We start from the raw sequence: 27,845 nt of genomic DNA on the forward strand, positions 1-27,845 counted from the left end.
CACAGTGCCGGGCATTTTCCAGATAGAGCAGTTTCGAGAACAAAGAACAAATGCATTCTGTAGAAAGAACTGAATAAGATAAGGTTGATGTTCCAAAAATACCATCCATGTTCAGTGTTTGACTCTTGATTGATAATATTTTAAAGTTTGAGAAAAAAAATTGTGCCTGGTTTTTAGAAAGTGTCTGATCCTAATGCAAAGTGGAGAACAGTTTTGTTTACCAGTGATCACTAACCCTAATGTACTTTTGAACTCTTTGTCTCCTGTCCAGTTTTGTGTATTAATGTGTCCATGTATTATTTCCTCTCCCCTGCCAGGGCCTGAGGACACTGGAGCTGTGTGTGGACAACCTCCAGCCAGACTTCCTGTATGACCACATACAACCCGTCCGTGCAGAACTCATGCAGGTGTGTTAGCACAAGTAACGTAGCATAAATTTATACCTGTCACATTTTGGTCAGACTTTGATTGACCCAAATTCCTTTGATTTTACTGGAATTGTTATAATTAAACATCAGTGAAATAAGCAGAGAAGATTCTCAGCACTCTCTTTGAATCCCACTAACTTGCAAAGCCTTTGTTAATTCTTAGGCGCTGTGGCGAACTTTGCGGAACCCTGCTGACAACATTGCTCAGGTGGCATTCAGGGTGCTCGGCAAGTTTGGGGGAGGAAACCGTAAGATGCTCAGAGAACCTCAGAAGGTGAGAAGCATACCCTGATACTGTGACTACAAAGAGAATAGTATTAGCTTCATTTACCCGATTGTAGAGCTAAGCCTGATTGGCCTACAGTGGACAGCAATAATGGCATCTTTGCTAAGACTTGCAAATCATTGTTGCATTTGAAGTTTATGAGAGAGCAAATTGCTAACAAATGCAAAGAGATGATTATTTTCAGTCATATTTGAGGAAAAAGAGCGGCACAATAGTTGCCATTGCCATGTAAGTAATGCATGACATTCTGGTATCATTACATTGTTGACAACTCGCAAGGACAATAAGACAATAAATATCAGAAAGGCAGCATTGAAAATGTCATAGTCATATTATTTCTTGAAGAATGAAGCCCCTTACTGTTCTTGAAGCATCCTCTGTAACATTTCATTTACATCATCTGCATTATGTTTCATTTGCATCATCTACCATCTACAACATATCTCTCATTTCAAACATCTTGTTCATTTGCATCATCTACCATCTACATTGTATCTCATTTGAAACATCTTGTTGATTTGCATCATCTACCATCTACAACATATTTCTCATTTGAAACATCTTGTTGATTTGCATCATCTACCATCTACAACATATCTCTCATTTGAAACATCTTGTTGATTTGAATCATCTACCATCTACAACATATCTCTCATTTGAAACATCTTGTTGATTTGAATCATCTACCATCTACAACATATCTCTCATTTCAAACATCTTGTTCATTTGCATCATCTACCATCTACAACATATCTCTCATTTGAAACATCTTGTTGATTTGCATCATCTACCATCTACAACATATCTCTCATTTGAAACATCTTGTTGATTTGCATCATCTACCATCTACAACATATCTCTCATTTGAAACATCTTGTTGATTTGCATCATCTACCATGTACAACATCTCTCGTTTGAAACATCTTGTTGATTTGCATCATCTACCATGTACAACATCTCTCGTTTGAAACATCTTGTTGATTTGTATCATCTGCCATCTACAACATATCTCTCATTTGAAACATCTTTCTCACCATCTTGCTCATCTGCATGATTTCTTTCATCTGCTTCTTCTCTCACTCTCTCACTGTTTTATCCTTGTGCCCTTTCAACATTTCTATTCCAGCTGAACTTCAATGACAAGGAAACAGTGGGCCCTTGTGTCACAGTTCACTTCCAAGAGTGTAAGACTCCCATCTACCTACCTGTAGAAAAGGTGAGAGAAATTGTTTACTCTTTGTATTAAATTGTTTTTTTTTTATTACTTAGAAGTCATCACAAAGATGAGTTTGCATCTTGCAGACATACATAATTTCAGGCATATGCATGAATGATTGGGGTATTTTATCGACTTTTGTGTTGTTTTACATTGATTTGACTGGAATCTATTTACATTTCACACCTTCAGATTGGACGATCTCAATTTTTGTTGAGGTCATAACTCTGAAGAGCTCAAAATATTGAACATTTGGATGTCTGTGACACCGGAAAGATGCCTCTAAAGTTTTACATACGTTTACGTGTGTAATCATATGCTTGGGGTTTAATGTCATGTGTGTACTCAACAATTCTTCAGTCTAACGTATGACAACAAGGAGTCATTAGATAAAGTCAGAAGCCCATTACGTAGAAGTGTGCAACTTCCCTATAGTTAGTCTCCACAGCACAGTACACATGTTGCGTCATCTGTAGAAGCTCTCACCACCTGGAGGAGAAATATGCCAACCTCTCGGGTGGTAATTATGAACTGAATTATAGGAAATCTAATGTATACAGCTGCCACAAGAACTGGCCGTACCTTGAAATTGAAACTCCATATTTGAAAACTATGATTTCGCTGATCATTGTTGCTATGCAGTTAATAACCCATTGACTATTTTTATATTTCCAAGCAACTATGAAACAATTACTATCAAAGACATTGTTGCCCTTTCATGAAACTTTCTGTTGTTGTAATTTCTTTAAAGTCTTTTTCAACACAACCACGCTTGGAACCCATCATGCATCAACCATTTCTCAAAGGTTTGCTGCGCAGTAGAGAGAAAGAAAAATACATGGCTGCGCAGATACATCACATAATGTGTTAGAGATGGAAAAAAAGTGTAAAGTGCGGTGGACACTGGCTATAGGGAAGTTGCGTACTTCCAGAGAATGGACTTCTTGTAAATAAGTTTTACTTATTTATTTATTTCATTGGTGTTTTGCGCCGTACTCAAGAATATTTCACTGACACGACAGCGGCCAGCATTATGGTGGGAGGTAAACCCACGACCATCCTCAGGTTGCTGGCATACCTTCCCACATACGGCCCGAGAGAAAGCCAGCATGAGCTGGACTTGAACTCACAGCAACCGCATTGGTGAGAGGCTCCTGGGTCATTGCACTGTGCTAGCGCGCTAACCAACTGAGCCACAGAGGCCCAGTTTTACTTATCATCAAGACCTGAAATATAAGTGTGCTTATGATAACATGAGCATCTGATAACATGAACATCTGACAACATGAACATCGGATAACATGAACATCTGATAACATGAACATCTGATAACATGAGCATCTGATGGAAAGATGGGAAAGTGCTTGACTCACACACACACACAGTATGAACAGATAAATTGTATGAAGGAAAAACTACTGTGCTGATTATGTTAATTATATTCTTGTATCTTGTTAAATCAGGCGATAGACGCAGCTCTGAAGGCCCTCAAGTCCAGCAGTACAGATACATACAGCCGTGGGAAGTCGTGGGAACTCATCAAGTGTTTCCTAGTGTCGGTGATGACCTTAGACGATGATAAACCATCACTCGCTCACCTCTTCACTCATCCCAGGTAAGTGAGATTTACACGTAGGAAAATCTGCGGCTTGATCTGAACTTTAAGGTCACTATTGTTTTCTCTTCAGGTGACAAAATTTCCATCAGAAATAAAACATGAGATGAAATTTCAATGCTCAGGTTGATTCACAGTTAGATCAAAAGATTCTGACAAGTCCTAATTGTCAACTTTGTTAACATGTTTAGTGGTCTCAGGAACTGGTGTGTTTTTGATGTCCAGAATTTTAGTGAATTGATTCTACTCTCAAGGAAAAGTTTGTCATACAAAATTAATTTTATGATTGCAATAAACTGACTTGGAAGAAATTTGACACCTGGTGTTTTAGAGTGTAACTGTAGTGCATACTTAACTGAGTAGTAACCCATCATCTATGATATGAAATTACGTTTACATTTTGTTTGGTTTACAGTTTTACTGAGAAAGACATCCCTGACCACACTGGGCCGCTGTATAAAAACCCCGACGCTCACTCCAGGAAAGTTCATCAACAAGCTCTCACCGGCATGTTTGGTGAGTGAAGCCCTCACTGACTACTTCCCCACTCAAGTTTTTATATGTTCGTCTAGCAAATAAACATTGTCTGATTGGTATTTAGTTTGAATAGTTACTTCTGTTTCTGCTCAGTTGAATTTCTACATCAGTTGTGTACAGTAATTTTCACATGATCCCCAGTGTGAAGATGCCTTAATACGGTTAACGAAAATCTTGTTTGTTTGTGTTTTCAGTGGCCGCGGCCATTAAGGAGTTACGATCCACCGTCCTGCCGTTCATGGCCTGTATGGTGAGACATTACACCATGGTGGCCATAGCACATCAGTGTGGTGAGTTCCCCATATAGCTTCTCTTTCTTTCAGTATACACTTATAAAAGATTTCCCCTGTCCACAGGGGATGCTGTGTTTTTTTCAACCAAATACTTTTATTTATGACATCGTACTCCAATTTTAGCTGTAATTCATTAAATCATTGTTTGACTATAGATATTTGAATATGTTTTGGCAAAATTCAAGCCTATTTTACACATAAGTACATGTGTATATATATTGTGAGATTATTACCCACAATACATACAAACCGTGGCCCAAAGTGTTTTTTTCGTAGTTGCAGAAAATTTTTGCATGCTATAAAGTGCCCAATTCCTTAAGGCTTAAGATGATTGTCACACCATATTGAGTAATTATTATTGAACCCAGGACTAAAATGAAAAGAAAACATTTGTTCACTTCCTCTTTACCCCCCTTTCACCATGTCAGGTCCATTCCCCGTGGGAGAGAAGCAGAACAAGCTGCACGGTATGGACACCCAGATTCTGATCGATGCCCTGGCTGTGATCATGGGGCACGAGGAGAAGGAGTTGTGTAAGCCTGGAGGCCTGGCCTTAAAACTCATCTTGGAAACGGCCACCACAATCCTCGGATCGAAGGAAAAGGTCGGTTGGATATGAAAAACTACCACCTAGAGAGTAAAACCACAGCAGCGATGACAACACGATAGTTTCACATGTATTACCGGTGAAGTCTGGCCTCTTGTCAGTTTACATCAGTTAGGGTTTTATTCTGACTGTTTATGTAATTACCTAGGATGTAGCAACCCAGATACCTCCCCTATCGCCATGGCTTATGCAGGATTAGGTATAGCATTCAATAAATGTCACTTTAATAAGCAATCACACAACGTCTGGCCTGATCTTGGGAATGGCTACCGGCATATCACTTCAGATGGAATGATTAAAACATTATGGTGCCTTTCCTTCTGTGGAATTAAAGTACAGTCAGTCAATCAACTTACCAATCTATGTGTTTGTACAGGCTTGTCAGCTGCCATTATTTGAGTACCTGGTGGACAGGATGTGCTCCTTGTGTTACGACAGGGCCTGGTATGCCAAACTGGGAGGGTACGTGTTCTCTTAAGATATCAGTACATATCAGTACAAAGATGGTTGTTAATTTTTCAACATGAGTTTTAAATGCAACAAATTTACTGGGAACTGGTTGCTGGACATTTCTATATTTCAGACCAGCACTTTATGTGGTGAATGCCTTTTTGAATTATTTTTGAAGTACTGTCTAGGTAGAGACTGCTGGTGTCCTGCAAGTAGATGATAAATTCTAATAATGTACATTCTGGCATACATTGATTGACGTGCAGTGCTTTTGGGGTTTTTCATACTTACAGGTGCAATGCCATCAAGTTCCTGTATGAGAGAATGGCCCTTAAGTGGGTTCTTGAACATCAGTTTCTCTTCCTGAAGGCTTTGCTGTTTGTTATGATGGACCTCACCGGTGAGGTAAGCCTGTAGTTTGTTCTCCACCCCAATTTAGCTCATATATAGTACCCCTGTCCAAATAAAATATCTGTGGCCCTTGTTAAACAACCTGACAGTATCCCTATGTGAATATATGATGTCCTTACTTGAATAAATTGTCAGTACCCTCACATTCTATTTGAGGGAGTTGTCAGTACCCAGAGCTGTGTGAGTAACCAGTACAATGTTTAAACGAGTTGTTCACACCAAGATTTGAGCGAGTTGTCAGTACCCAGATCTGTGTGAGTAACCAGTACAACATTTAAACAAATTGTTCATACCAAGATTTGAGCGAGTTGTCAGTACCCAGATCTGTGTGAGTAACCAGTACAACATTTAAAGGAGTTGTTCATACCAAGATTTGAGCGAGTTGTCAGTACCCAGATCTGTGTGAGTAACCAGTACAACATTTAAAGGAGTTGTTCATACCAAGATTTGAGCAAGTTGTCAGTACCCAGAGCTGTGTGAGTAACCAGAACAACGTTTAAACGAGTTGTTCATACCAAGATTTGAGCGAGTTGTCAGTACCCAGATCTGTGTGAGTAACCAGTACAACATTTAAAGGAGTTGTTCATACCAAGATTTGAGCAAGTTGTCAGTACCCAGAGCTGTGTGAGTAACCAGAACAACGTTTAAACGAGTTGTTCATACCAAGATTTGAGCGAGTTGTCAGTACCCAGATCTGTGTGAATAACCAGTACAACATTTAAAGGAGTTGTTCATACCAAGATTTGAGCGAGTTGTCAGTACCCAGATCTGTGTGAGTAACCAGTACAACATTTAAAGGAGTTATTCATACCAAGATTTGAGCGAGTTGTCAGTACCCAGATCTGTGTGAGTAACCAGTACAACATTTAAAGGAGTTGTTCATACCAAGGTTTTAGGGATTTGCCAGTACAACTTTTGAATAAACTATCAGCTGTCTAACTAACTAACTTTAAATTTCACCTTGAATTTTCAGTACCAGTATTTCTATTTGAATAAGCTGTCCATATCACTATTTGAAAGATTAAATAGCTCCCTATTGGAATAAATTATGGGTCCGGTCCATTCGCCCCCTCTGTCGTGTTGTTCCATTGGCCTCTGAAGGAGACCAATGGCGCCACTGCTGCCCCCCGAGCCTGATGCCGGCGGAATCGGTGGTGTGGCCACCTGAGGTGACCTCTGGTTCATTAGGACGTCATACTTTGTCATGCAATGGCTACTGAATCTGCCACGAGTGGCTGTCAGATCGATGAATGGGACGCACCCTATCTGCCACCAGTGGCAGTCATGTCGATGAATGGGACGCACCCTATTTGCCACCAGTGGCAGTCAGATCGATGAATGGGGCACGCCCTATCTGCCATCAGTGGCAGTCAGATCTATGAATGGGACCCACCCTATCTGCCACCAGTGGCTGTCAGATCGATGAATGGGACGCACCCTATCTGCCACCAGTGGCTGTCAGATCGATGAATGGGACGCACCCTATCTGCCATCAGTGGCTGTCAGATCGATGAATGGGACGCACCCTATCTGCTGCCAGTGGCTGTCAGATCGATGAATGGGACGCACTCTGTCTGCCATCAGTGGCTGTCAGATCGATGATTGGGACGCACCCTATTTGCCACCAGTGGCAGTCATGTCGATGAATGGGACGCACCCTATCTGCCATCAGTGGCTGTCAGATCGATAAATGGAACGCAATCTATCTGCCACCAGTGGCAGTCAGGTCGATGAATGGGACGCACCCTATCTGCCATCAGTGGCTGTCAGATCTATGAATGGGACACACCCTATCTGCCACCAGTGGCTGTCAGATCGATAAATGGGACGCACCCTATCTGCCATCAGTGGCTGTCAGATCTATGAATGGGACACACCCTATCTGCCATCAGTGGCAGTCAGGTCGATGAATGGGACGCACCCTATCTGCCATCAGTGGCAGTCAGATCGATGAATGGGACGCACCCTATCTGCCATCAGTGGTTGTCAGATCTATGAATGGGACGCACCCTATCTGCCATCAGTGGTTGTCAGATCTATGAATGGGACGCACCCTATCTGCCATCAGTGGCAGTCAGGTCGATGATTGGGACGCACCCTATCTGCCGCCAGTGGCAGTCAGATCGATAAATGGGACGCACCCTATCTGCCACCAGTGGCTGTCAGATCGATGAATGGGACGCACCCTATCTGCCACCAGTGGCTGTCAGATCGATGAATGGGACGCACCCTATTTGCCACCAGTGGCAGTCAGATCGATGAATGGGACGCACCCTATTTGCCACCAGTGGCAGTCAGATCGATGAATGGGACGCACCCTATCTGCCATCAGTGGCTGTCAGATCTATGAATGGGACGCACCCTATCTGCCATCAGTGGCACTCATGTTGATGAATGGGACGCAATCTATCTGCCACCAGTGGCTGTCAGATCGATAAATGGGACGCACCCTATCTGCCACCAGTGGCTGTCAGATCGATGAATGGGACGCACCCTATCTGCCACCAGTGGCAGTCAGGTCGATGAATGGGACGCACCCTATTTGCCACCAGTGGCAGTCAGATCGATGAATGGGGCGCGCCCTATCTGCCATCAATGGCAGTCAGATCGATGAATGGGACGCACCCTATCTGCCATCAGTGGCTGTCAGATCTATGAATGGGACGCACCCTGTCTGCCATCAGTGGCAGTCATGTTGATGAATGGGACGCAATCTATCTGCCACCAGTGGCTGTCAGATCGATAAATGGGACGCACCCTATCTGCCACCAGTGGCTGTCAGATCGATGAATGGGACGCACCCTATTTGCCACCAGTGGCAGTCAGATCGATGAATGGGACGCACCCTATCTGCCATCAGTGGCTGTCAGATCGATGAATGGGACGCACCCTATCTGCCATCAGTGGCTGTCAGATCGATGAATGGGATGCACCCTATCTGCCATCAGTGGCAGTCAGGTCGATGAATGGGAAAAAAATTTGCCACCAGTGGCAGTCAGATCGAGGAATGGGACACACCTTATCAGTTGCTGTATTTAGATGAGCTGAACTCCTTTTGGAATGAAGTGTCAGTATCATTATTTGAATGAGTAGAGAACGGTCCCTTTTTGGAATAAAATGTCCTGTATTGTCCTGTACAATAAAACCTGTATTTGAATGAGTAGTTTCCCTATTTCAATTAGTGTCGCAATTTGAATGAGCAGCCTGAATATCTATTTATAAACATTGAAAGTTATCGTGGGGTGTTATGATATCAGTCGTTTATGGTGTTTGCCTTTTCTCCAGGTGTCCAGTGGTGCAGTGGATATGGCCAAGGCTAACATAGAAAACATGCTGACCATGTGTGCTCAGGTAACCGCTAACGAGGCGGACACACCTGAGCTGACTGCTGCCAGGAAGAAGTCCTTCCATGAGGTGACCCATGAGCTGGTGAGACAGGTGACCTCTCCTAACACGCTCGTTAGAGAACAGGTGAGTTAAGCTTTTGACTGTACAGGTAATGATTGACAGTACAATGACAAGCAAATGAATTCTAACTAATTTAAGACATTCCCATTATTTTGATATTCAGTGTATAAACAAATTAGACAAATTAGTAATAGCTACTTTTGAAATGTTTTAATTCAAAATTCAGATTTTGTGAGGGTATTTCCTTTATGTTGTTCTGGATTTTGGAGTTTAGTTTTGTGTCTATGGTCAGTACAATTTATTCTTTACAATTTTTGGGCTGCTTTTTACAATAAATGGCCAGATAAGTCAGCAAAGTTAAAAAGTACTGAACTTGCATTACTGCGTTTTCTTCAGGCGATGAATTCCCTGGAGCTGTTGGCGCGTGTGACGGAGAGAAGTGTGACGGAGATCATGGAGCCTCACAAAGAGGTTTTACAAGACATGATCCCTCCCAAGAAGCACCTGCTCAGACATCAACCCGTTAATGCACAGATTGGCCTCATGGTGAGGGAGGCAGCCACACAGTCAATTGCTCTTGCTTACCTTCAGATTTTTATTTATTTACTTCAGGCACTTCTGTTTCCTCCACCCATACAACTGACCATCATTGTATATGTGAAAAATTAGCACCATTGAATTAAATAAATATATTTAATTATTATTTATTTAATGATTCATAAATAAACATGCTGTTTAGCATATATATCTGTAACGTACATACAGATAACAGAAAAGTAACAGAAAATATGCAGATTTCCTTGGGTTCATGGTTTGTTGGCAGTGATGACAGTATGCAGTCAGTGACACTTGTGTGGCTGTATACAGAGTCCAACATTTGTTAAGACTACTTCATTACACTGGTATGCTTGTATTGCACAAAATGCTGGAACTGGCTGTTGCCAGTGTCTGTAACAAAGGAACATGGGCATAAATGGCCAGGTGCTTTGTTTATCCCAACTTCCCAAGCCAGTCCAACTGATGCATATTGCACCGTCTGAATTATCGCCATGAGCTATGCCATTCCATCAGTGTGATTAATCTCTTGTATTTCTGCCTTTTGGTTGACAGGACGGAAACACATTCTGCACCACTCTGCAGCCTCGTCTCTTCACCATTGACCTGAATGTTGTCGAGCACAAGGTCTTCTTTACCGAGGTAAAAATACCATGCTTACTGGACAGCTTTTTTTTGGGAGCTAGCTCAGATATGTGAAAGAGTTAGCTATAATCTACAGCTGCAAAAAGTGATAACTTGTGGGCTTGCAGTGTATGCTACTATATGTGTATAACGACTCCTACTTTGTAGTAAGTACATGTAGCTTTAAACAGTAAGACCACGAGTTCAAATCTGGTTTCAGCTGTCTCCCGGTGTTGTCTTGTTGTTGAGAAATTTTGATTTATACTTTTCCTGATGATTTTCCCAAGTAAAATAGTCCTGCATAAGAGCTGCAAGATCTGTGTATAATTTGAAAAAAAAAAAAAAAATTGCTAAATCCTTATCAGCAGACTATATCAGATCTACAGATAACTCATATGTGATTTTGAATGATTTGTAATGTCTCTCTGGTGTTTCTCCCCCCCAGTTGATGAACCTGTGTGAAGTGGAGGACACAGTTTTGCTAAAACTGCCGTGCTATAAGTCTGTCAGCAACCTGGTGCCCCTCAGGAAGAGTGCTCTGAGTAAGATACACATGTACTGTACAGTATAAGTTGTACTCATGTTGAGAAGGGATTATGGGATTTAGTCAGTGGGTGTGAAAGTTGAATTTTTTCGTTTATTTATTTGTTTTTTTTGTTCACACCCAGGGTTTAAAACCCCATATGCTCATCTCAACACGTGGATAATGAATTTTTGTCATCTTTTATCCCATTTATCAAATGGAAAGCCAGTCTTGTGTACATGTAAAGCTGAGCTAAGAAAAATCATGCTAACCATGCATGTCGATTGCAGACAGCCATGTAATGCAGCACCACAAAGAAAAATGACAACAGTTTGCGCAGTAATTCAGCTGTACATGGTTTAAATTTCATGTACCCTATGAGGGCATGGCCTGCAGCTCTGATTAGTGTATGTCAACATTTTAACTGGCCTGATCAGCCAATGGCAATCGACAATCACGATGATGTGGGGATGATGTAGATACAGTCCTGTTAAAACTGCCCTGTTATATGTCTGTCACCAGTCATCTGGTACCAGTCATCCAACCTGGAGAGTTTATCAGTAACTTGCCAAGGGCTGATAGTTTACTCCGGCACGCCTGTTTTTGTTATAAATATGTTTTACTAGTATAATATTTGTGGTTTTCAAACTTTTTTTGAGGAGTATTAAGTAGTCTTTTAGATTGAATCCACCAAGCATAGTACCCGTGCATGTTAAGCTAATAAAGTCACATCGTTGGGTTTACTGAATTAAAAGTAAACAATTACAATTAAAAAAAAAAACAAGTGATGTAGAATATGATGCTGTCACAGGTTGATCTGGGACTAACCACAGTTTGATTGTTCTCTCGACAGGAGCCCTGGCCGCTTGTCATTATATCACTGACTTAGGTGAAAAGATCTTTGGCATGCTGTACAAGGCTTTAAACAGCACGACCAGTGAGCTACAGGAGGCCGCACATTCCTGCATGAAAAAGGTAAGCTACATGGTAACATTTTGTACTGTGACACGCAGCTCTGTAGGTCACTTGGGCAGCGAGTTTATGTGTTGGTCAATCTGACAGTCATTCAGTTAAATTTTTGTCATCCAGCATGTATCTTGTGCCATTTTATCTTATCTTATTATTTAGGCATTTGACATAACAACAGACCCGTCTAAAAGGTTACTTTAACATTTTGTGTGATATCACAGCTTTTGTGGGTTTGTGATTGTTTTTACACAAGTTATGATGAGGCATCATCGTGGCTTAGTTAGGGCTGGGCTCTCCCAGAGGAAATAGCCTGTGGCCAATGACAGCGCCAGGTAAATCCAGTACGTATTGACATCTCTGGGGCATGCGTTGACATCTCTGGGACTCGTGTTGACAGGGTGCTGGTCCACAAGTCCATGAGGCCTCAAACTAGAGGACTACAACGTCAAGGGTGTCATTTTGAGCTTTCATAATATACCTAATTGTGATTTTCAGTTTATCTCTGGGACTCGCGTTGACATGGTGCTGGTCCACAAGTCCATGAGGCCTCAAACTAGAGGACTATAACCTCAAGGGTGTCATTTTGAGCTTGCATAATATACCTAATTGTGATTTTCAGTTTATCTCTGGGACTCGCGTTGACATGGTGCTGGTCCACAAGTCCATGAGGCCTCAAACTAGAGGACTATAACCTCAAGGGTGTTACTTTGAGCTTGCATAATATACCTAATTGTGATTTTCAGTTTATCTCTGGGACTCGCGTTGACATGGTGCTGGTCCATGAGTCCATGAGGCCTCTGTTGCTCAAACTGGGGGACTACAAGAGCCTTAACCTGAATGTGATTCAGAGGCTGTCTAGTCTGACTCAACTTTTCCCTAACACCTTCAACGAGAAACTGTGTGAACAACTTCTGGTAAGGGCTACTGTATTTCATGTAAAATTTGGCCTGTGAAAATGCCCTTTCAGAAGCACCTTAAGGCCTCAATGTGATACTTTTTATGTCAAGACTTGGGTTTTCTCATAGTAAATTCCTCAAACGTGTTCAGTTCTTTAAGAAAATCAGCTAAAGGTGGAGAAAACATAAAAATGACATATAGTTCAGATGAAAGTCTGCGAAAAGTTATTCGTAAATGTGGTCTTCAATATTTTTTCCGATTTTCTTTATGGAGAAAAAGACACATGAAAACAATTTTGTATGGTGGGTATTTGGGACCACCTTTAGGTATTTATAGTCTTTGTTTAATAATGTCAATAATGAGGATGTAACACAGGTTTAATAAATATTTTTGCACTAGAATTTGTTCTTTTTGGCTAACAAATGTATTAAACCTCAATTTGGATCATATTTATATTTTTAATATGTTCATAAATATTATCATAATTTACGTTAAATGCTTATGTTTTGATATAAACAACAAATTTACATTCAAATAAATTTATTAGACAAGCATCACATCCGTATTTAGAACATTATTATACAACAATGATAAATACTAAAAGTAAAGGTCCCAAATAACCACCATACAAAAATATTTTCAAATACCCTTTTCTCTTGAAAAAAAAAAAAATCCAAAAAAATATTAAAGATCATATTTGCAAATAAGTTTTGACCCTCTTTCATCTGATATTGGCATTATTTTTTTTATGTTTTTTTCTCCTCTAATGTTTTCTTAAATACAAAGTTTTCAGTGATTCACTTGATAATAACTCCTTTATTTCGCTGTCTGTGCTATTAATTGAGAAGTCCTCATATTAAAGAACTCTGTTTTTTTCCATAACTGATGCAGATTGTTTGAATTATCCCTAGACTCACCTGAAGAAATGGATTGACACAGCTGTGGCCACACAGAAGAATGGTCAGCAGAGAGTGAATGGACAAGTCCAGTCTACGGTATGATGGGTGGATTCTTCAGGTTGTTAATACCTTGAAGAGGCTCCTCATTGGCTTACTCAGATACAGGAGTGTTCTCATTACAGCTCGTTGGCTCTCACCAATGAAGTTTGAGGGCTAAATTTCAGGTTTTACAGGTTCAGCTTTAGTTTTAAGCCACGCGATAGTAGGTGATTTGCTTTGGTACTAGTTTCTACCATCTCCCCGGAAAGAAACCAATTTAAAAATTCTGATTCTATTTCAGTATGGTGTTAATTAACCCCAGTCAAATAAATAAAGAAAAAACTATAAATCATGGAAATTTTTTATTTTACCATATAAACAATAAGACGAAACTGTTGCATTTGCAATTCATTCCATTGTTTTTTCACAATCTTAGATGTAATTCTCTGTCCTAAAATTCGAAAATTCTGATTCTTCTGGATGGTGCAAAATCTGGGCGTTTTTTCCCCAAATATAAACAGTAAGATAATTACTATTGCCTTTTGTAATTGAGTTTTTTTTCACAGCGTTACATGTCATTCATCCCATGGCACCGTTGGACACTGTAAGTAAATTTGTGAATGAGTGAAATCTGTGCTTTCTGTATAGGAGCTGAAGACATGTGCGGCCATCATCAATATTTTCCACCTGATCCCCGCAGCCAGCCAGAAGATCATCGAGCCTCTAACCGTACTGACCCTCAAAGGCGAGAAGATGCTGCTGATAGAGGTGAGAGCAGCTAAACTTTGTGGTCAGCTTTCATATCAGTCAGTTTGGTTAAAGCAGAATTCTGACCTCAGGCCATCAGCCAGTTAGGATTTGTGTAAAAGCTTGCTACATTTAGTGTGCCTACAGTTTTAAGTCAGTAGATTTTTCAGGTATATGGTGAAGAACAGTCATCATATTATGATATAAGTGAAATATTTCTGTGTACAGGGTTTACCATCAAGTAGATAAATAAATGAAATTAGTCAGCCTGAAAAAGTAGCGTTTGTTTAACCTCAATCCTCTCTCTGGTCATGGTGAATGGTTGAGTGACTGAATAAATCATTAAATGAGTACTTTCTAGTAGGACAGTTTACAGTTTCCATCCCCTTCGGTGTGGCACGTGGCATGGTACATGTATTCACCTATCTTTGTCATATTTCGGTCAGCCTTGGATTCTGTATATTCCACTGCTTTCATCATTAGTGATGGCTAGGTGACAGGTAGAGGTTAGTGGCACTTGTGTGGCCATTTCTGCAGTTCATAAACGTTTATTGAAGACCATTTGTAAGCCTCCATTAGGATGATGTGCATATCTGTACGTCCGTCGTGGGAAAGTTTGTTGGTATCTTGCTAAAGGTTGGTGGTTTTCTCCAGGCACTGTACTTCCAATCACCCATGGACCAGAGTGCCATTGGGTAAGGAGGAAAATTGTGAGTATAGCAGTAATGACCAGATGAATAAATAAGTAAATATTTCTGCCTCTGCAAAACGTGTGCTGGTTGGGGTCATTGAAAATGGCACTTTCTTGCTGCCTCACTTAGCGCTTAGCACTGAGAGGCTAAAGCAATGAAACATTACTGGTTTGCTCAGTGTCAGTATAATGTGAGTGGATGGGGTGTCCTGTCACGGCATGATACTTCAGTGCAGCAGCACTCTGGCGGCATGGACTCACCCTGCCACAGGAAGACACGGTAAATGTACACACACCTAATGATTCCTTGTCGTCATATGCTGTTAAAGAATGTTAAGTGTGACATTTAAACCTAATCATAGAGATGCATACAAAACCTGTGTACCACGATATAAGTGACATAGTAGCAAGTCTGATTAAGTATTGCATTGTTGTGGTTACAGGCTGGTAGTCCGTTCCGTGAGCCCTTGCTGAAGTTCTTACTGCGCTACCCAGAACAGACGGTGGAACTGTTTCTTAACGACACTTATATCAAGGATCAGCAGTCATCTCGCTATCTGGAGGTAAGAGGGAAAATGTTTGATAATATTACCTTTTGCTGTTACTCGAAAGAAACATGTATCATGTGAAAGAATTGTTATACATCATTCACACAGAAATTGTTGTTAGGGTCACATGTACATTGATTAATAAATAAATGACACATTCCACAGTTTTAGTTTGGTTATCCATTTTATGGTATGGTAAATGATCTAACATCTCCCTGATGACCTGATTTCAATAGGTCTGTTGATCTCCTGTTGAAAGTCAGAAATGTTCTGTTTGTTTAGTTCCTGCTGCAGCACAAGGAAGGGAAGCCATTTCGTAGCGTCCTGCAGTCAAACCCGGCCAGACTGGTGCACATGGCATTCGGTCAGCTCTTCATACAGGTAGGCAAGTCAGAATTGATTCCTCATCCTCACTTTTGTTTTCCATGCGAGTCAGATTGTCATTCCCAAAATGAAACCCCAAAATGTCAGCGAAACATGACATCTCTTTGTGAAACCAAGATTTTGTCTCTTAAATCAAATTAAAAATGTGCATAAATTGCACTGAAATTTGTTATTTGGGGAATAAAAGGTTGAAGAATTAGAGTACGTGAACATGACATTTCCTGCACTACCCAGTAACCTGGCCACCATCAAAGTGAAAAATGTTAGAGTACGGCCTAAACACCAATGGGGACCTGTCAAACAAGACCGTGATGTCATCTAATTGACGTCAAATGTTCCCTTTCCCAGCTCATCATGATCACGTCCCATTAAAGACAGTACAATGCTACAATAGAAGCTGCTACATTGTAGCGCTGTAGAGGTTACACTACAATCCTTCTTATGGATTTAATGAAAATGTGACCAGTGAAAAAAATTTGAACTGGAGAGGAACTGAGAGAGTGTGTCTAACTCATAGCTGTACCAACAGGCGTAAAGTCAGATCCTGGGAAGAGCCCATTGTTTATAATCTAGCAAAGACCTAGAGCCAGTCTTTTGTGATGGTCTCAGTACTATCTATTTAGTATATTCTCTGACCATTGCATTTACAGAAATATGGGAAATCTGCTTGGCTTGCATTTTGTCTGGAGCATTAAACACAATCATTTTATTTTTATTTTTGACACATTTTTATTTTTTAAGACATCAATATGGCTTAAATATTGCCAGTGTGGCGCTAAACCCCAGTCATTCTTTCATTTCACCAATCAATCTGTTTCAGGGTCAAGCAGTTTTACCGGCCAGTCCCACGGGAAGCACCAAGGCGGAAATTCAGTACCTCTCTATCCGATTGGTCAGCCTACTGGTGGGATTGGAACCGGATTGGTTGCCTCAAAATCCACAGCTAGTAAGCATACGCAACTTCACCTATATATTTGTTATACTAATACATGCCCTAGTTTGAGGTACTTTTTGTGTATCCCATGTCACCACTTTAGTCGTTACAGTCTCTGTCTTCTCTTTGGTACATTCGATAACTCTGCTGTTACATTTTTAAGGGTCTTACATTACTTAAAGTGTCATTAACATGATGATGAGTGTTGATTAATTTGAATGGTAGAATCTGGGTATTTCTCCACTGGCACAAAAAATTAGAAAATAGTCCATGTACATGCATACTTGTCAATGCTTTCTCAGTATACTCTGAGTGTTGTGTCATGTCTGGTGACCTTGGCATGGCATTTCAATGAAGCAGCGCTATCAATATGACAACCATTTTGATGCACTTCTGCTATGAGGAGACACTGTCAGGATATTGGCAAACAAAGAAGCGAGCAAACAAATAAAAGAATACATTGTATCTTCCTGTTTTGAAGTAACTAAATTTATGGCTATTCATTTCAGATAGTGCAGTTGCGAAAAATCTGGGTTTCAGACAGTTTTGTGGAGAAACACAAGAAAGTGGTAAGAGAAAACATTAGAAAGTGGTAAGAAAACCATGAGAAAGTGGTAAGAGAACCATTGGAAAATGGTAAGAGAAAACATTAGAAAGTGGTGAGAGTAAATACAAGAAAGTGGTAAGAGAAAACAATAGAAAGTGGTAAGAGGAAACATTGGAAAGTGGTGAGAGTAAATACAAGAAAGTGGTAAGAGAAAACAATAGAAAATGGTAAGAGAAAACATTAGAAAGTGGTGAGAGTAAATACAAGAAAGTGGTAAGAGAAAACAATAGAAAATGGTAAGAGAAAACATTAGAAAGTGGTAAGAAAACCATGAAAAAGTGGTAAGAGAACCAAGAAATTGGTAAGAGAGGCATGAGTAATTTTGGCTCATAAACATAAGTTAGAACATGTAGTCAGACCCATAGTTAGCAGTTTATTGCTAGGGGCAGCCCATGCCTATCGGGAAGTCTGTCATGCCTCTGTGAAACCACAGTGCAGTGCATCCTGCTGTTAAAAAAACACTTTATTCAATTTGCTGACCTTTTCTGCAAAACAACACTGTAAATGGTTTCACTGGCTTGTATCATATTCACTGAACAATGCGCACAATTGCAGGACGAGTTTTTCCCTCTAAATATCAAAGAGCAACAATAAAACCGGAAACCTTTGTTAGCCTCATTATTCATACCCTGAAAGGAGGTTTCCGAGATTCTAACATTCAGCCAACCACACACCGTGGATCGATAAGCTCTCTTCATCAAGTTTGCACAACAATTAAACTTAAAATGTTAGACCAATGCCAACAGCGTGCCCAGTTCGGGTCAGCTGGAGAGGAAGTGTCAGTCCACTCACGAAAGACTAGCCACACACAACAAGTCTATTCGATCTTTATAAACCGGATGAATGCAACTGTCAAAGCAACAACAACGACAGCGTGTGATCTCATACTCATGAGTGAATCTGATAAGATAAGAAAATCATTATACAAAGTTCTCCTCAAGAGGACCAGTCGAAACTATTCAACAAAATGAATTTTACATCTTTTTGTAACTTTAAAAAAAAATTTGATTCTAATGGTATGAATTTTACAGATAACTTAAGTGATTGACTTAAGTGACGTCAGTCACAGAACCTTGTTTTGTCATAAATTCTGAACAAATAACATTCTTGTCCATGGTGCCATTTGTATTTGATTTAGTGGATTTCACAAGAAATAAAATAGATAAATTTATGTGTAGTATACTGAGAAACTAATGAAATTGGTAAAATAAACTTTAGAAAGATAGGAATGTTTAAAGAGACATCAGAAAGTAGTAAAAGCAAACATCCATATCCAGGGAGAATAGAATTTTTTAGGTGCGCTGAACAAAACTTGGGTGTATATGAGGCCATAATTGCTCTTTGATGACTTGGTTTTCGTCTTTGGTTTTCAGGACAGTGTGGACTATGTACACTGGAAAGAACCTGCCTTGCTTGTGAAATGTCTCATGAACTACTTTCAGTGAGTTCCTGTCTTTTGTACTCAAACAATTTGTCAGATTTCAGGAAAAGTAATCAGTGCATTGTATTATTCTTTATACCCTTGTACAGGTTGCCTCTGTGGCCTAGTGGTTAGCGTTCTAGCACAGCCCAATGACCAAAGAAACTCTCACCGATGCGGTGGCTGTGAGTTCAAGTCCAGCTCATGCAGACTTCCTCTCTGGTCATATATGGGAAGGTGGGAAGGTCTGTCAGTAATGGTCATTGGTCGTGGTTTTTTCCCCACCACAATGCTGACCGCTGTCATATTAGTGAAATACATGTATTCTTAAGTACAGCGTAAAACACTAATCAAGTAAATAAATAGTTTATACCCATGTACGTGTACTGCTACACTACTTTGTCCCAACGTGATCCATGATTCTCGATTGCTATTGGCTGATTAGACGGGTTAGAAGGTTGACATACAGCTATTGGCTGATTAGACGGGTTAGAAGGTTGACATACAGCTATTGGCTGATTAGACGGGTTAGAATGTTGACATACAGCTATTGGCTGATTAGACGGGTTAGAATGTTGACATACAGCTATTGGCTGATTAGACGGGTTAGAAGGTTGACATACAGCTATTGGCTGATTAGACGGGTTAGAAGGTTGACATACAGCTATTGGCTGATTAGACGGGTTAGAAGGTTGACATACAGCTATTGGCTGATTAGACGGGTTAGAATGTTGACATACAGCTATTGGCTGATTAGACGGGTTAGAATGTTGACATACATGTACTCCTGTCAGACCTTTAACCTGGGGCAAGCAGCTCTGTACAATAAGTTGCTCTATTTATTGGTTGGTCAGACGGTCAGACATTCTGACTTCTGGGTCCTGAGTGCAAAACAAGAAGTAACTCAATTCTGCCAATTTTTTTTTTTTTGCGGGACATCACAGCTAAATGTACATGTGTTGCAAATTTATGTTTGTTTTTTAACTCGTCCATTTTTGCAGAAATCACACCATGGAGATAGAGCTGTTGTTTGACATCCTGAGAGCCTTCACACATCGCTACATTCCTAATTTCCAGTTTGTCAAAGATTTCCTGGATAATACAGTGGCAGCTGTAAGTAAAATGTGTCAACAACCACATGTAAAATGCACGCCACTAGACACATGGGCTAGACACATCAATCCTGGTCTTGGACATGAATTTGTAGATTCCTTGCTCTCACACTTTATGGGGGCCATGGTCACCATGTCACAGTGTCTTCCACGTACATCACACGTTTGGAAGTTTCTTGTTGACTTGTCAAAGGCTGGTAATTTAACACGGGCGCTCTGGGTTCCTCCACCCATAAATCAGGCAGACGTGATACATGTGAAGCATTCTTAAGTATGGCGTTCAACAAGAATAAAATACAGTGACAACCAGGCGGAAAGCTTTTGATGGCCACAACAGTGTTGTGGCACTATCCTGCTAGGGCTTTGCTTGTGGAATGGTTGTAGAAAACTAAATTTTGTGTATAAAAGCAGAAGTGAAAAAAAAAATTACTGTTTTGATTTCTTAGTATGACAAGTTGAATAAATCCAAGGATTAAATCAACATTGTGAAGGGGTTACTGATTTTCTTCATTGATAGCTCCATCATAAATTTCTTTTGTTGGCAAAGAATGGGACAAAATGTTTTCTAGCAGTTTTATCCTCTGCTATCAGCCTGGATGAACTGATATTTACTTACATAGAGAATTTTGAGGGTTCTTGATCGTGGGTTTTTCCTAAGTTCTGTCTGGTTTCCTTCCATCATAATGCTGGCCACTTTCATGTAAGTGAAATAGTCTTGAGTACGATGTAAAACACCAATCAAACAAATAAATGAATACATAAATTAGTCTTTTCTGATATCCAGCAGTAGACAACGTCTATTTTTGCAGTAATCTTTAGAATACCACTATTGTTTATGTATTATGATAATTCTTTCTTCATTTTTTAGACTTACCCTGCTGAGTGGAAGAGGAAAGCTTTCTTCAAGTTTGTGGACATCTTTCATGAAAACACATGGCCACAGGAGCTGAAAGCCAAGGTCAGATTATACCTGTATCAAACATTACACGTCCTCAGACACCTTACCTTTAATGAACCTGTTATTTGAGTTTAGCTGCTCCATCCAGGTTTAAAAAACTAACAAGTTAAATGTTCTCACTGAATACAATTTGACCCCCAAATGTACCTAACTTCACTACCAGGATAAGGTAGGTCAGAAAGAGCCACAAATTCGCCATGTAAATAAGTGTGAACATTTCTGTTACTGGTCTGATTTCTTGGGTAATAGATCCATTGGCTGTTTCAGTGATATCTGTATTCATTAATCTGTGTTTTTGAAGTCTATTTTTAAGTTAGGAGTTGTCTTTGTTTAGGGCACTATCGTTTTCTTCAGCCATAAACTGAAATATTCATGAGTATTGTACAGTGTTAAACACCAATCAGATGAGTAAATGATTGAATGAGCTTCATCGTCACTATGAATTCGTCTATTAATCAGTTCATCAGACAGTCTAAAAATTATTCTTTTTTTATTGTTCCAGATTTTGCAGTATGTCCTCATTCCCTGTTTTCAAAACTCATTTGACAACGGCGAAGGGGAGAAGCTGATTGGTGGCCCCCCTGCACCAGATCAGGACAACCCAGATAACGTCATCAGTGTCTTCATCAACAAAATCATTGATCCCGACAACCCGTTTGGCACGTCTGACGCTGTCCGTATTCTGTTGCTACAGTTCTCATCCCTGCTGGTAGAACAGGCATCCCCACACATCCACGATGCTGCTAACAAGTAAGGATTGTCTCTGGTCACCACAAAGAATTAGTAGTCTTACACACATTGCTTCAACATTGCTTCATCAAAGTCTGCATGGACATAGATCAGCAGTGGACGTGTACTTAATTAAAGAGCATAGAGAACGAAACTGCAATATTTTTCCAAATTTTTGTATTTTTCAAGGGTACAGATTGCGAATGGTATTATTTATTTTTTTAGGTATTGATTGGTGCACTACACCATATTTCATTTATATGACAGCGGCCAGTTGTGGCACAAAATGCACCAATGCAGTATTTTTGCAATAATTGCAGGAAATTACCTTCAGTTTTCTCCCACCATAATGCTGGCTGCCGTTGTATAAGTGAAATGTTTCTGAGTTTGGTGTAAAACACCTAGCAAATAATAAAAACATAAATCTACACAATATCCTATGCTCAACCCAACAAACTTTCATTATAACAGACCAAATGTCACAACAAATTCACCCAAATCACTGTTTTGCCTGTGTATTCCAGACGACAGGGCAACAAGTTACGACGCCTGATGACGTTTGCCTGGCCGTGCCTGGTCCTGAAAAACTGTGTGGACCCAGCCACCAAATACCACGGTCACCTTCTCCTCTCCCACATCATCGCTAAGTTTGCCATCCACAAGAGGATTGTTCTGCAGGTAACAAGCAAATTAGCTCATGCCATAGACACATGCAATTTGCAATTCCAGGAGTAGAAGAGCCCTCTTGCGTTTATTTGTTTTGCACACTTCTCTAATGGGAAGCCTTTCTCCCTGTTCTACACATCGAGTAGATGTACCAGAAAAGAAGAGCAGACCGAGTATTGCGAACCACACATTGTTTGCTGCCATGCTGCTCTCTCTATTTGTTTTGTCACATAGAAGATGGGTCTTCCAGAAGTTTCTTTGAGATTCAGAAGAGGTCTAATCCCATGCAACTCATGATTATGGAGCATGTGGAAATAACACAAGTTGAGAGATTTACCTCACCGTAATCAAGTTTACTGTCTGTTTAGGATTGTCCTACAGATACAGGTTCATGTAGGATTCAAGGTTACGCCATGGTTAAAGGATGAAAATGTCAAAATGGATTTGGTTACACGTGAGATGAAAGTTCAGCGGGTTTAATTCACTGTCACCAAGTTCATCATGTTTTAAAATGAGACTCAGTGAGGAGATGACTGAAAACAGTATCTTAACCCAAACTTACAAAGTTTTTCTTGCTTATTTATTGTTTTTACTTTTTTTGGGGGGTTTTATTTTCACTGATTGAAGTGTAGTCAAATGCAGGAATTTTTCACTGAATGTTGTAGATCCTTTTTAAAATGATGCTTGTCAGTCGTTGTGATAAAAGTTTTGAACTAGCCATTACATAGTAAGCCCACAAAAGACTGTGGTTTTAACCAGACACCCCGGTTTTCTCCAACCTCAATCCTGACTGCTGTCATACACTTAAAAAAGTGTCACGCATCAATCACATATAAATCAATAAATCAATTGATTAAATATATTGTTGTTTACAGGTGTTCCACAGTTTACTGAAGGCCCATGCAGTGGAGGCTAGGTACATTGTGAGAGAAGCCCTGGAGATTCTTACCCCAGCCATGCCAGGCAGGATGGAAGACGGAAATGTAAGTAAGATGAGTTGCAGATTAGGTGCCAAGGTCACTTTTGCTAGTTTATTTTGAATTTAGGAGTTATTCAGTTTGGAATAGTGTTACATCATACATGCACGTGTAAACGGTGCATTGACTTACAAATTCGCCTAAAAAGGGATGTTTTAGAGGCAAATAATGGTACATGTAATAAAATAGTATTAGACTCTGAAACATATGTTTTCTAACATTAGCGGATTTCTGAGTCTTGCGAAAACTGCATTTTAATAATCCTTTGCAGTCCTTGTATTGATAAATACAATACCTAATTTCTGTCAGCTGTGATATTTTATTTTTACTTTTGTCAATTTATCTTACATTTCAGAGTTCATTTCAGAGTCAGTTTCTGAAGTACTTCAGTCAGTCACATACCTGTACTTTTGTTTGTTTTGTTACAGAGTCAGTTTCTGAAGTACTTCAGTCAGTCACATACCTGTACTTTTGTTTGTTTTGTTACAGAGTCAGTTTCTGAAGTACTTCAGTCAGTCACATACCTGTACTTTTGTTTGTTTTGTTACAGAGTCAGTTTCTGAAGTACTTCAGTCAGTCACATACCTGTACTTTTGTTTGTTTTGTTACAGAGTCAGTTTCTGAAGTACTTCAGTCAGTCACATACCTGTACTTTTGTTTGTTTTGTTACAGAGTCAGTTTCTGAAGTACTTCAGTCAGTCACATACCTGTACTTTTGTTTGTTTTGTTACAGAGTCAGTTTCTGAAGTACTTCAGTCAGTCACATACCTGTACTTTTGTTTGTTTTGTTACAGAGTCAGTTTCTGAAGTACTTCAGTCAGTCACATACCTGTACTTTTGTTTGTTTTGGCAGAGTCTCCTTACCCACTGGACCAAGAAGATCATTGTAGAGGAAGGTCACACCATGGCTCAGCTTGTCCACATCCTGTGAGTCTTTTCGTGGAATTCATTTCTTTCATTGGGTTTTAATGCCGTGCTGAAGAATTTCTCACTTATATGATACTGCTCAGGCTCTGATGATGGAGGAAATCATAGTGAACTGATTGTAAGGTACCTGACAAACCTCCACGGGCTGGATTAGAACCTGTGATCTCAGATGCTCATTGATAGATCAGCTGTTTCAATAACAGTGCTTTACCCCAGCAGTGAGGCAGCAATGGTTGACTTGAACCGGTCACAGTGAATCGCATACAATTTCACAAAAATCTCTTTTGAATGGCTGCTTACCCACAGGAGTATTATGTATCATGACTTGATTGTTATGGAGTCATTGGTATCAAAGGGATGAGAGAGCCATGGTGGAGCAGTTTAAAGTACTTGCCTTGTGGTGACTTTGTGACAATAAGTGGTGGACAACATTCGTTTGTCCCTTTCAGCAGTATGACTTTTGTTGAATACTTCCGCCAATATGGATTTAGAAAATAATCGAATATCATGATATTAAAAAGATATGAAGAAGATTGTTTTTTGCAATCCATCTTGTACTGATATATTCAATACTTAATGGACAAGGCAGCACTTGGCTGAAACATATTTCATTCGAAAAGAGGATACTCAAGCTTTGTAAAAAGTATCACACTTGAATATTTTACTGAGATTTCACCAAATAACATATAGAACAAAATGACAATACTGCACAAATGGCTGGTGTGAGTCGAGGCAGCCATCTTGAGAATTTTATCCAATCACACACATTGCTATTTGGGTGAGTGGCCTAAGCTGTGACGTAGCCTTTACCCATTCACTCAATGAAATGACATATGATAACACAGAACTACCGCATAGAACATCATTTTGAGATCATTTACAACAATTTAGTGTGGCATGCAGACATATCGTCTTGGTCTAAACCGCATTCATCTCCCCGAATGGATTTTTTGTCGTCCATTTTAGTCAGCATTTTCTAAAGAACAAATATCAGTCAGTGCAAAATTCATAAGGGAAGCCGAAGGTTTATGGGAATGAGAAAACAGCTGTATCAACAGCTCAAGCAGTGGAAGAAATATTCTTCCAGAATATCCAATTTCCGAGAAAACTATATTTATCACTTGGGCCTTCATCGCTGAAGTCCACATCTTTTATCCGTCACAGGCTACTGCTTTGACTGTTATACGGAAAATGCCTTCTACGTTAGAGAGCAAGAGTAAACATTATGTCACCTTGCCCTTGATAATGAAGCTGTGTCAAGACGAAGTTTCACTAACCTTTTACTGGATTGAAAAAAATCTAAAAAATATTTAATGCCAGTTTAAGATACTTTGAATGGTAATCTTTTGTGGACATAAACATTAGTCATATGCTGTCTTTCACTTTAAATGATGTTTCTCTGATGTTTCTCCACACGCAGACAACTGGTGGTGAGGCATTACAAGGTGTACTATCCTGTCCGTCATCACGTCATTCAGCACATGGTTAGCTCCCTTCACAGACTTGGCTTCACACCAAACGTAAGTGTGCTTTTTTCAGATTTCCTGTTTGTGATAACTGTTGTGATAACGCAACTCTTTGCTCCTACATGTAGTGTACAGTTTGAGTGGTTCACTAGAAAGAAATAGATGTAAATATAACATCTGAAGAGCATGCATGTATGGCTCCCTTTTTCTGTGTGACAACAAAGTGTGGCTCTCTTTTTTTGTGTGACAGCAAAGTGTGGCTCCCTTTTTCTGTGTGACAGCAAGCAGGGCTTGCGTTTTTATGTGGGGCGTGCATTGCTTGCGTTTTTAAGTGGGGTGTGCAGGGCTTGTGTTTTTATGTGGGGCGTGCAGGGCTTGCATTTCTATGTGGGGCAGGCAGGGCTTGTGTTTCTATGTGGGGCGGACAGGGCTTATGTATTTATGTGGTGCGGGTTGGGCTTGTGTTTCTATGTGGGGCCGGCAGGGCTTGTGTTTTTATGTGGGGCAGGCAGGGCTTGTGTTTTATGTGGGGCAGACCTAGCTTGTGTTTTGTGTGAGGCAGACAGGGCTTGTGTTTTTATGTGGGGCGGGCAGGGCTTGTATTTTTGTGTGGGGCAGATAGAGCTTATGTTTTTATGTGGGGCGGGCAGGGCCTGTGTTTTTATGTGGGGCGGGCAGGGCTTGTGTTTTTATGTGGGGCAGATAGAGCTTATGTTTTTATGTGGGGCAGACAGGGCTTGTGTTTTGATGGGGGGCGAGCAGGGCTTGTGTTTTTATGTTGGGCGGACAAGGCTTGTGTTTTGATGTGGGGCAGGCAGGGCTTGTGTTTTTATGTGGGATGGGCAGGGCTTGTGTTTTTATGGGGGCAGACAGGTCTTGTGTTGTTGTGTGGGGCGGGCAGGGCTTGTGTTTTTATGTGGGGTGGACAGGGCTTGTGGTTTAATATGGGGCGGACAGGGCTTGTGTTTTTGTGTGGGGCAGACAAGGCTTGTGTTTTGATGGGGGGGGGGGCTTGTGTTTTTTTTGTGGGGCGTGCAGGGCTTTGTGTTTTTATCTGGGGGGGACAGGGCTTGTGGTTTAATGTGGGGCTGACAGGGCTTATGTTTTTATGTGGGTCAGATGGGGGTTGTGTTTTGATGGAGGGGGGGGTGTGCAGGGCTTGTTTTTTTATGTTGGGCGGGGAAGGCTTGTGTTTTTATCTGGGGGGGGGGGGACAGGGCTTGTGGTTTAATGTGGGGCTGACAGGGCTTATGTTTTTATGTGGGTCAGACGGGGGTTGTGTTTTGATTGGGGGGGCGGGGCGGGAAGGGCTTGTGTTTTTATCTGGGGGGGAACAGGGCTTGTGGTTTAATGTGGGGCTGACAGGGCTTACGTTTTTATGTGGGTCAGACGGGGGTTGTGTGTTTATGTGAGGCTGACAGGGCTTATGTTTTTATGTGGGTCAGACGGGGGTTGTGTGTTTATGTGAGGCTGACAGGGCTTATGTTTTTGTGTGGGTCAGACGGGGGTTGTGTGTTTATGTGAGGCTAGCAGGGCTTGTGTTTTTATGTGGGTCGGGCAGGATTTCCAGACTGCTGGTAGCTGGTAACCACCTTCTAATGAACCATCTGGTCCTTATGTGGCCACAGGCTGAAGATGGTTGTCTTTGGTATTTGTTCAACCCTACAGGGAATTGAGTTTGTCAGCGGTTGTTTCCCTTTTCTTCCTGCAGGCAACAATAGAGCACCGTCGTTTAGCCGTGGACCTGGCAGAGGTCATCATCAAGTGGGAGGCTCAGAGGATTAGGGAGGATCAAGACCAGCCCGCGGAGGTATGTCAGACACCACCGAGAGCTGCATGGCACAACCGGGCCCAAAACTTTAGTGAACTGTAAATCACTAACATCAGGATCACAACACTTTCGTTCAGTTGGCACGAAAGGG

At 40.6% G+C, this 27,845-nt stretch overlaps 1 protein-coding gene across 1 annotated transcript in view; it reads left to right on the forward strand.

Annotated features, from left to right (window-relative positions):
• Positions 1-27,845, forward strand: part of LOC135478305 (transformation/transcription domain-associated protein-like) — an 86,422-nt gene that overhangs the window by 18,455 nt on the left and 40,122 nt on the right. Inside the window, 31 exon segments of the mRNA XM_064758580.1 lie at positions 318-407; positions 592-702; positions 1,841-1,930; positions 3,394-3,545; positions 3,961-4,061; positions 4,277-4,372; positions 4,804-4,979; positions 5,359-5,444; positions 5,726-5,837; positions 9,129-9,314; positions 9,648-9,797; positions 10,362-10,448; positions 10,876-10,972; positions 11,807-11,928; positions 12,666-12,836; positions 13,731-13,814; positions 14,406-14,525; positions 15,639-15,758; positions 16,026-16,111; positions 16,615-16,629; positions 16,971-17,073; positions 17,571-17,630; positions 19,042-19,109; positions 20,090-20,201; positions 21,069-21,158; positions 21,661-21,908; positions 22,412-22,565; positions 23,429-23,536; positions 24,384-24,457; positions 25,878-25,977; positions 27,635-27,733. Of these exon segments, the coding sequence (XP_064614650.1) occupies positions 318-407; positions 592-702; positions 1,841-1,930; positions 3,394-3,545; positions 3,961-4,061; positions 4,277-4,372; positions 4,804-4,979; positions 5,359-5,444; positions 5,726-5,837; positions 9,129-9,314; positions 9,648-9,797; positions 10,362-10,448; positions 10,876-10,972; positions 11,807-11,928; positions 12,666-12,836; positions 13,731-13,814; positions 14,406-14,525; positions 15,639-15,758; positions 16,026-16,111; positions 16,615-16,629; positions 16,971-17,073; positions 17,571-17,630; positions 19,042-19,109; positions 20,090-20,201; positions 21,069-21,158; positions 21,661-21,908; positions 22,412-22,565; positions 23,429-23,536; positions 24,384-24,457; positions 25,878-25,977; positions 27,635-27,733 (3,468 nt within the window).

The sequence above is a fragment of the Liolophura sinensis genome, chromosome 11, assembly GCF_032854445.1.
Source record: "Liolophura sinensis isolate JHLJ2023 chromosome 11, CUHK_Ljap_v2, whole genome shotgun sequence".
Lineage (NCBI taxonomy): Eukaryota > Metazoa > Mollusca > Polyplacophora > Chitonida > Chitonidae > Liolophura > Liolophura sinensis.